Raw genomic sequence first — 10,963 nt, forward strand, 5'->3', positions numbered from 1 at the left:
TTAAAATACTCATTAACACCTTTCATTTGATACCCATATTTTACAATAAATTCTAGGGTCACCCCTGGTCCACCTTTATGGCGATATCTTGAAACGGCGTCCACCTATGGAACTAAGGATTACTCCCTTTTAAAATACTCATTAACATCTTTCGTTTGATACCCATATTGTACAAACGCATTCTAGTCAACCCTGATCCACCTTTATGGCTATATCCCTAAATGGCGTCCACCTATAGAACTATGGCCCACTCCCTCATAAAATACTCTTTAACACCTTTCATTTGATACCCATATTGTACAAACAAATTCTAGAGTCAACCCTGATCCACCTTTATGGCGATATCCCTAAATGGCGTCCACCTATAGAACTATGGCCCACTCCTTCATAAAATACTCTTTAATGCCTTTCATTTGATACACATGTCATACAAACACATTCCAGGGTTTCCCTCGGTTCATTTTCCTACATGGTTATTTTCCCTTATGTTGTCACCATAGCTCTCAACTGAGTATGTAATGTTCGGTTTCACCCGAACTTAACCTTCCTTACTTGTTTCTAATGCATATATGGACATACATATATAATGCACGTATACAGTCTATTCCACGTGCCTACGTGTATGCCCAGAAAAAATTGCTAAGCAGTTACGTAATAAGACATACAACCTTCTGATTGAAAACTTGCTTCACAGCAAGGCAAATCAAACAAGATAGCAGTGACAACTGAGATATTTTGTTTTTGTAGGAGTTCTTAAGGGCCCTAAGCAGCTCTTATTAAACGCATAAAGGGTCTGACAAAGTGGGCATAGTCATAACCATATTTTTACTTCACCATATAGATTGGTATCGGTTATTGGTGCCTTAACCTAATAAATGTGATAATTTCAAAAAAAAAAGAAGAAAATGCACAAAATGAATGACAAATTGCACAATTAGTAAGCCACTTAGTCGAAAAGTATCGAAAATAAAATATCCGAAAAGCTAGTAAATTCACCAACTGAAATATTTATAGGTTATGAATATGGCGAAAAACCAATTGATTGGCAATGGTATGGTTATGGCCAGGGCGTTATGGTATGGCACCATTGACCTGTAAAGTCACATTTTCTTTTAGAAACAATGCACAATCATATATTTCTTAGCAAAACCAGAGTTGCAGGGTGAATTAGTTCCTAATTTCTTTAAAAAATAGTAGTAGAAATTTCTTGAAAGCTGCGTACTGAATAGGAAAAATTTACAAACGAATTTTTTCTTGAGCACTTCTTGAGTGTCATTTTAATTTTATATGGATTTTTTGGTTTTCTTTAGAGCCGCATACGGCTCTTTATTTCAAAAAATTGTAAACAAGCACATTAACCCTTTGTGATCTAAGCATATTTTTGGGGGTTATATATACGGGGGTTGTTTATATTTTGAGCCTAATAATGAAAAGAAAGTAATTTATTATCTAAAATGGCTTTATTGTTTTTCGAAGTATTCTCCGTGATAATCAATACACTTATGCATGCGTTCAAACCAATTTTCGTAGACTTTTTCCACTCCGATTGAGATATCTCCAAAACATGGTTTTTGAAAGCATCAACGGCTTCTTCAGGCGGGGAAAAAAAAAAAAAATTACGTTGGCCACGCAATTTATTCTTGATATGCCGAAATCATTTGGCGCCAAATCAGGGCTGTACGGAGGGGGATTCGACGTTTTGGCCAGTCAAATATACGGTTGTTTCAGCCGATGTGTGACAGCTGGCATTTTCATGATGAAGAATGATCCTTCGTTGCCGCTCCTTCTTCCGTATTTCACCAAGCACTACTGGCATTCATTCGGAATTCACCGTTCTTCGTTGCTCTAATGGCACGGTAGCTACATGTCCAGTTATTCCGAAGAAACAGGCGATCATTTGCTCATCACTTTTATTTGGCTCATCTTGGAAGACCCATACAGTGGATTGCTGTTTTGTTTCGGGCTCATACGCATAGATCCAAGATTCGTCACCTGTGTAGATGTTATATACACCTTTTGATGCACCGCGATTGTATTTCTTGAGAATTTCTTTGCACCAATTGACACGAGCATCCTTTTGATCTTTTGTCATCTTATTAATGCTCGTCATACTAATGCCCAGGGATGCCTCAATCTCACGATAAGTAGTATGACGATATTGCAATATAAGTTCGCACACAGCGTTTGTTTTGTTTTGCGGCACAACTGATTTTGGACGACCCTCACGACTTTCGTCCCTGAGCGAACGGCGGTCACGATGGAATTCGTTATACCAGCGTTCCACAGTGGCAAAGGATGGGGCTTCATCACCAAAAGTGGAAGTAAGTTGTTCAAAGCACTCCTATCTTGATAATCCACGGCGAAAGTCGTAAAAAATAATCGCACGAAAATTTTCACTAGTTAATTCCAGTTTTTCGCTGAGATACAATTTTTAATTTACTGTAAACAACACAAGTTGTGCTCAAATGTCAAAATTTTCTGAAGTTTATGCTTAAAAACGTCAAACTTTCAATTGAAAACGTCAGATGGCGCCGGCAAACAAAGTGTTGCCAAGGTTCCAAATGTAAATAGCAACCCCCATATATATATATATACATATATATATATTTAATTCAAAAACTATACTAAATCGTCCAAATCAGATTGAAATAGATACAGATTATTAGAGAACAGTAAATCGTAGCATATTTGTTTAATTTAGTATCTTTGTAGTCGAAGAAAAAAAGGTACGTCTCCTTGGCAGCCAAAATAATGTCCCCTTAGAAACCCCATGGAAAGTCCCTCTTGCTTACAAGTGCTAATTTGAACTGTGGAGGTAATTGAAAAGTAAAGTCCTTGTTGGCGGAACAGAACTATTAGAGGATTCGGGTGAAAGTTTACCGAGTTATGTAACTGCATTCAATTCAATAGTCACTGAATGAATAAAATTCACTAATTAGATTAAGGGGCGAAAAAAGTTGGTCATGTACTGATTGAGGGTAAGACCATGTGTTTGTGTTGGACTTCATTTGCATCGAATTAAAATTTAACAAAATCGGCGGAGTGGTTTCGAAGTCCACAAGCTACATAGTATGTGCATGAGTACCGAAGAAGATTTAATGATGAATTTAACGAGCTTTGTACATACACCAACATAGTCCAGCGAATTAACACAGCATAACATAGGTCCTGGTTTTTGATACGGTTTTTCAGTTTGGTCGTTAAAACAAACATCTGGTAACACTACGGACTTATTCAGTCTATGTGAGGTCCTCATGGACCGGCCAGTTCAACCTAACCTAACCTAACACAGCATAAAGTAATGCGAATGAAAAATGATGATCCTTCCAAAAAAGTTTTTTTATCGGAACCCGCCTATGGAAGTAGGGGCGGGCGGAACTGCGTTGGAAGGATCAGGTGGAAAACGATTTAAATTCCCATATTGTGACCAACTGGCGCTAGTAAAGCAATTTACCAGTCGTATATAAAAATGTTTAAATACATTAAATGATTTAACAGAGAATGGGACGGTTTTTCATTGGAAACGTTTAACAAACATTTGCCACTTGTATAAATTCACCATGCTTTTTGATGATATTTTGCCTGGAAAAAGGCCACTGTGACCGCGCATGTAAACAAACATCAAAACATCAAGAATTATGTATCTATACCAAAAGGGAATATAAGTAAAAACAAACTCAGCTGAGGCGATTGGTTGAACAAAGCAAACAGCCGATCAGCTACGTAACAAGTCAGTCGGTATTTATGTATGTATATTCTGGATAAAGCCCCACCCTACCTCCCTTGAAATTTCTAGTCGTATTTGCAGGTTACATTTATGGTATTTACATGTGTTTGTATAAATGTACTATGTATTCTATGTAGTTGTAATAAAAGCATCGGCCATGATTTTCCACCACCAAAACATCAATTGCTTTTGTTAGTTATGAAACAAAATTTTTGTAGTTTCTGAGTTTGGAGGAATATAATTTTCTTTATGTACATATTTCAACGTAGAAACTACGCATATAGCTAAAATAGAAAGTGAAACCTCCTTAGGCGGATACTTTTATTACAAATTTACAAACATAAATTTGTGCAGGGCGGGAAAACTCGTAAACTGTTTTGAGAGTATCTTTACTTATAGAGCTTGATTTCCATTTGCCGAGGGAGGACTTCAAAAGTTGTCATATGACTTGGGCTCTTATGGTCAATAGGTTTTACACAATTAGGCGATTTGGAAAGAGAAGATATGGCTTAGAAAACATTGTTACAATCATCCCTGAATACGGACTGTAAAGGCAAAAATTAGGGGATAAAATTACCGATTTTTTTTTTACGCTCTTATATGTATGAATGGACATGTGCACTTAAAACTCTGTACACAACTTTATCGACACCTTTGAAATAGGTGCTTAAACCAGTGGTCCCAAGTTTCATTATGGGGTTTTTATCGACTTGTTTAATCTGTGTTGCTATCCCTAATTGAAAAACGAAATATCAACAGAGGAAATTTAGTTGTGGATATACTAATTGTGGAAATACTAAAAAAATTTGTAAATAACGCATAATTACTTAATTTTTGCAGAAAGGAATGAATAAAACGTGGGAAAGGGAGGAGACGCTACTTTTGCTGCGGTGCTACGGTGCCGTGCTGCCAAGTGTTTTATGGCTAATATGTTTTTAGTCACTAGTAATATGTAAAGAGCGTTTCAGAAAATGCTATTTAGATGTAGAGATTAGTCCTCAATAGACCTATGCAATATTTAATCGTAAGGTAGGTAGGTAGTAGATTTATGTTCTGAAACCGATTACTTTATATAAAATCGAAATATATATATGAAGTATTGACGATTAATGAAAATAAAACAAATTAAATTAAAAATTAAGTGTTTTATTTAATCCGGCCTTGAGCTCAAAAATATAAAATAACAGTTTATATAAAATCGAAATATGTATATAAGTTACTGTGGGCAGAGATTTCACTGTATATACAATGCAATGTATAAAGTTCTATATTTATATATGTATATGTTGTATTTCCACTGCGCTTTGGCCCTTCACGAACATTGCAAAATATTGGGTAATGTAAAACCTAGCTGAGTAGGTGAATTTGGTAGGCTGTATGGAACCAAAGCTGGGAAGGAATATTGTTGATTTCAGAGATTTTTGAGAGGTATATACCTACTATGTAAGGTATACTACGTACATTTTTATTTATTTAGCATTTTTTACTAACGAAAAATAATTTTGTTCTTATGCTCGCTGTTATTATCTTTGGAAAGTTTCAGCCCAGTTGACTCTTCCAATTAGAACTAGGGTTTTTTCTTTTCTTCTCTGCTTATTTTGTGCTCGGAGTCCTTTACTACTTTAACTAACTGAGCTAAAGCGTATAATTATCCCAATGCCTTTGTATAATATAAGTATATGGAGCCATTTGCTAACAACTAACCCAAATAATTTTTCAATTTGCTTTTTTTTCGTTTTTGACTTAGCGCCACTCACCTGATACATAGCTGTCTTCGGCAAGTCCAAACATACAGCACAGCATAAAATCCCTCCTAGACGATATTCGAGCTTTTCGTGTTGCGATGCACTATTTGCACTACCAGCAGATGTACTCGGATGATCGAGCATTTGTTTCTTAGCTGGTGGTTCGCCTGTATCCATTTTACCCCCACTGACACCAACACTCGACGTATTGACACCACCAGTACCACCGCTACCACTACCCCCCACAACACCACTACCAATTACACCACTATTAACTAGATTTGCATTTTCATTATTTGCAGCATCCATCAAAATAGAACTAGAATTGGTTACTGAACTTGATGAAGAGGTACCTGCACTGCCGCCATTACCCCCAATACCTGCACCAGCAACGGGTTGTGATTGTTGTTGTTGCTGCTGGAGATTCACTTGAGCACTACTACTTTCACCGAGCAGGTCGGAGGAAGCTAATAGTGGAATAGAATTTAGGCTCATAGTACTAGCAGCTGAAGGTGATTGCTGCAAGGCAGAGCTTGATTCAACGTCAGCCATTTAAAGCAATTGGTGCTTATTTATATCCTCTATTATATATATTTGTATTTTTGACACTAAAATATGTGCCAAGCCCTTATATTTATCACAAATATGTTTGTATTATAATTAAATAATTCACCAAATACGATTCTGATCAATCTTCTACAATTAAGCATTCGCGTAATAAACGAATGCTTCTGTCCCCCTTTTAATCGATTTTACAGTTTTGAGAAGCCTAAATTTTTTCTTTGCGTTTATTGGTCGTTATATTCACTCTTGTTCATAATTTTGATTCTTTTTATACTCTTTATAAGACGGATATTAATTTTAATAGTGATAATTGTTTTATTTATTTTTTTCGTATGAAATAATTGCAGTTTTTTCAAAGTCCGGAATTGAAAAAATTTCACGAAAACAAATGGAATTACTGCCCTTGTCAATTACGTCTATATCGCACGAATTCAAGTCAAAGAATAATAAGGAATAAACCAATATTGAATAAACTGATAAAACAAAAGAGAAAGGAAAAAACAGATGTTGCCAGACAACTGCTATTTAGAAAATCTTTATACTCCAAAATCTGCCATCCAACGCCAGACTCAACAGAGCTCTTGTATTTACATAGGCAATATAACAGAGCTCTTGTATTTACATAGGCAATATAACAGAGCTCTTGTATTTACATAGGCAATAATGTTAAAGTTCCTCGTGTGTGGCAGCACTGCGTTTTCGAACTGTCAAAGGAAAACCGAAAAAAGACCCGTGGGTACCTCCGAAACCGGGGGTCGGATCCACATAATTTTTGCGCAGAACACCTTTCTGCGTTGGCGGCCTGCGGCCGCGCTTATAAAAAATAACCCTGGGCTACGCCATGCCACGTCCGGGTGTGTGATTTAGCCGTGGCTACCGCCACGGTGATGCACAGTTTTTTTGTGGGTACCAACACAACAACAACCACATGGAAATCGCCAACTTAAACTGCAAATATCTCCGCACAGGGATAAAATTTTTCTTTTCCGCCACCGGATTATTGTTCTCGGGATTAATACGCGTCTTTTGACACCTCTCTCGATATTTTTGGTAGCGTATTAGCAGTCGACCCCTCAACTAGACTATTACCAACACAACAAGAGATATTGAATCAAATATTGCGTTCCAAGTTAGATATGCCAGAAAATCTATCACCTGAAGCACAATCACTCCTCCGCGCTCTCTTCGAACGAAATCCACAAAATCCTTTGGGTGCTGGTCCTAATCGCATACTTTATATAAAAGCGCATTGTTTCTTTGCCACAATCGATTGGTTGAGGCTGCAACGGAAGGACGAGCATCAGCCCCCGCCCACGTCTTCTTCCCCCTCTTTTCCGGCAGCAATAGTGTAGGTCAGGGACACAGACTCTTAGTCCCTAGTAGGGACTCCCTACCACCGTTTGCCAGCACAGAATGTATATGTTTGCACCATCCGCCAAATGGCGGTGCAATATATTTGATCCCGACATCGGCCGCAGGGACAATATCCTGGAACGTCATAGCTTATCTGTCCGGTCAGGCGATTTATACCTAGAAATCATCAACATCTACATCCCTCCTGTCACCTGTTGCCCCAGTGGATACCGCCCTAATATCGAGGCTTTACTCACTGGCAACAATCGCATTATCTTAGGCGATTTCAATGCCCATCACGACCTATGGCATTCAAACTTGCGGGCGGACAGTAGGGGTGAGATGTTGGCAGATCAAATAGAAGAAACGACGTTCTGCACAATAAATGGAATGGGACGCCCCCACTATGATAGGAAGCTTGTCACAGTTCGCCAGATAATCAATCGTTCTGATCATTTCGGGTGTAACCGAACATTACATACTCAGTTGAGAGCTATGGTGACAACATAAGGGAAAATGACCATGTAGGAAAATGAACCGAGGGAAACCCTGGAATGTGTTAGATAGATAGATAGATAATTAATTGAGGATCGCACTGCGACCATTGGTCTATTGTGCCCTCAACTGCTTCACAACACCTCATCCAAGCCGACATCTCTGATGAACCCTAGCAGTTCACCTGGCTTGAGGGATTTGATGTGAGAATGCTCCGGCCATGGTGAGCCCATAAACTTAGCTCTACGTCTTGAGATTGCATCGCACTCCAAGAGGATATGGTCCGCCGTCTCCGCTGATCGATCACAAAATCGGCATGTGTTGTTCGATATTATACCCAGCTTTTGCATGTGACTGTTCAGTCTACAGTGTCCTGTAAGAATAGCTGTTAGAATTCTTAGGTTATTTTTCGAGAGGCCTATAAATTCCCTGTATCGAGTTGTGCAGTAACCCCCTAACAGTAGCTTAGATTGACTCAGGCCTGGCATTTTACGCCAGTGTTTTTCCCTGTTTTTCTTTTCTTCTGCTAATAGATGCCCCCTAATTTCCTGCGGGCCTACTGGCAGGAACGGCTCAGGACCAATAGGTCGTATCGTTGCTGCCTATCTGGCAGGGCTGTCCGCCTGCTCGTTTCCCTCGACTCCCCTGTGCCCAGGAACCCAGGCCAACAGTAGTTCATTGTGTGCTCCTAGTTGATTCAGCCTTTCCACGCACTCAAGCACTAGTGCTGATTTTATTTCAAATGCCGAGATGGCCTTGAGGGCGGCCTGGCTGTCACTGAGTATGGCAATTTTCTCATTGGAGTATTTTCGCTGAAGGTTCAGGTCCGCGCACTGGCTTATGGCGAATACCTCCGCTTGAAAAATGCTCGGGTATGCTCCCAGGGGTATTGATATCTTGGCTCTGGGTCCAACGACTCCAGATCCAATCCCCTCTGGGGTCTTCGAGCCATCGGTATACCATACTATACTGTTTACCTGCTGAATGCTCTCAATTCTGTTTTCTTCCCACGTACCCTTGTCTCCCAGTTCTACTTTATATCTTTTCTCATATACCATCTGCCTGAGGATATCATCCCTCGGGAGTTGAGAGATTGGGATCTTCTCTCTCAATTCCTCCATGTTCCGAGACGATATGACTCTACCTTTGCCCGAGCCCTCCTTGACGATATTAAGGAGGGCTCGCTTGGCTGACTGCTCTATCGATAAATGCAGCGGGGTTAGATCGAGGATAGCTTCCAGCGCTGTTGTGGGGCATGTGCGCATAGCTCCCGTGATGCACACGCATGTCAGTCGCTGAAGTTTCGACAGTGCTTGCCTCGTCGTCGCCCGAGTTGTTCTTGATGCCCAGGCTATTGAGCCATATGTTATCATAGGTTTTAGTATCATGGTATACATCCATCTTAGCACGTGTGGGCTGCAGCCCCATGATTTGCCTGCTAGACGTTTGCATACCATGACCGACCTCGTGGCCCTAGTCTTCATGGAGTCGAAGTGTTGTTTCCATAAGAGCTTGGTGTCAAACATGATCCCCAAGTATTTCACTGCGGTTCCATATTCTAGTTCCACGACATCTATTGTTATTGCTCTCAGGGCTGGTAGGACCCTTCTTCTGGTGAAGGGGATGATGGTTGTCTTAGATGGGTTGATGTTAAGACCCACATTGGCGCACCATTCCCTTGTAATGTTCAATGCTCTTTGTACTATATCAGAGAGCGTACTCTCGAATTTACCCTTTGCAATTATGACGATGTCGTCAGCATATCCTTGGCATCTTATGCCACTGTCTGATAGCTTTTGCAGGAGTTCATCCACTACTAGGCTCCACAAAAGGGGTGACAGGACACCTCCCTGGGGGCACCCTCTCGTGGTAATAACCTTAACTGCGCTGCTGCCTACTTGAGCTTCAGCGATTCTTGTACGGAGTAGATTGTCAATCCATCTCTGGATAGGCAACTGAACTCCTCTTCTCTGCAGTGCTATGTTTACGCTTTCGTGAGATGTGTTGTCAAAGGCACCCTCGATATCAAGGAAAGCGCAAAGCACTGTTTCCCCTGTTTCGAACGCCCTCTGTATTTCAGATGATAACTGGTACAGAGCTGTATCCGTGGACCTACCCGCTCTGTAGGCATGTGTTTGTATGACATGTGTATCAAATGAAAGGCATTAAAGAGTATTTTATGAAGGAGTGGGCCATAGTTCTATAGGTGGACGCCATTTAGGGATATCGCCATAAAGGTGGATCAGGGTTGACTTTAGAATTTGTTTGAACAATATGGGTATCAAATGAAAGGTGTTAAAGAGTATTTTATGAGGGAGTGGGCCATAGTTCTATAGGTGGACGCCATTTAGGGATATAGCCATAAAGGTGGATCAGGGTTGACTCTAGAATGCGTTTGTTAGATATGGGTATCAAACGAAAGGTTTTAATGAGTATTTTAAAAGGGAGTAATCCTTAGTTCCATAGGTGGACGCCGTTTCGAGATATCGCCATAAAGGTGGACCAGGGGTGACCCTAGAATTTGTTTGTACAATATGGGTATCAAAGAAAGGTCTTAATGAGTATTTAAAAAGGGAGTAATCCTTACTTCCATAGGTGGACGCCGTTTCGAGATATCGCCATAAAGGTGGACCAGGGGTGACTCTAGAATTTGTTTGTACGATATGGGTATCAAATTAAAGGTATTAAGGAGGGTTTTAAAAGGGAGTGGTGGTAGTTGTATAGGTGGTCGCCTTTTCGAGATATCGCCATAAAGGTGGACGAGGGGTGACTCTAGAATGCGTTTGTACGATATGGGTATCAAATGAAAGGCGTTAATGAGTATTTTAAAACGGAGTAATCCTTAGTTCCATAGGTGGTCGCCTTTTCGAGCTATCGCCATAAAGGTGGACCAGGGGTGACTCTAGAATGCGTTTGTACGATATGGGTATCAAATGAAAGGTGTTAATGAGTATTTTAAAAGGGAGTAATCCTTAGTTCCATAGGTGGACGCAATTTCGAGATATCGCCATAAAGGTGGACCAGGGGTGACCCTAGAATTTGTTTGTACAATATGGGTATCAAAAGAAAGGTGTTAATG

At 40.0% G+C, this 10,963-nt stretch overlaps 1 protein-coding gene across 1 annotated transcript in view; it reads right to left on the bottom strand.

Moving 5' to 3' along the window:
* Window positions 1-6,480, bottom strand: part of LOC137253081 (zinc finger TRAF-type-containing protein 1 homolog) — an 81,123-nt gene extending 74,643 nt beyond the window's left edge. The window contains exon 1 of the mRNA XM_067789418.1: window positions 5,485-6,480. Within this exon, the coding sequence (XP_067645519.1) occupies window positions 5,485-6,024 (540 nt within the window). The 5' untranslated portion in view covers window positions 6,025-6,480. The remainder of the gene's footprint in view (window positions 1-5,484) is intronic.
* Window positions 6,481-10,963: the final 4,483 nt, after the last annotated feature.

Source organism: Eurosta solidaginis, chromosome 5, assembly GCF_040869045.1.
Source record: "Eurosta solidaginis isolate ZX-2024a chromosome 5, ASM4086904v1, whole genome shotgun sequence".
Lineage (NCBI taxonomy): Eukaryota > Metazoa > Arthropoda > Insecta > Diptera > Tephritidae > Eurosta > Eurosta solidaginis.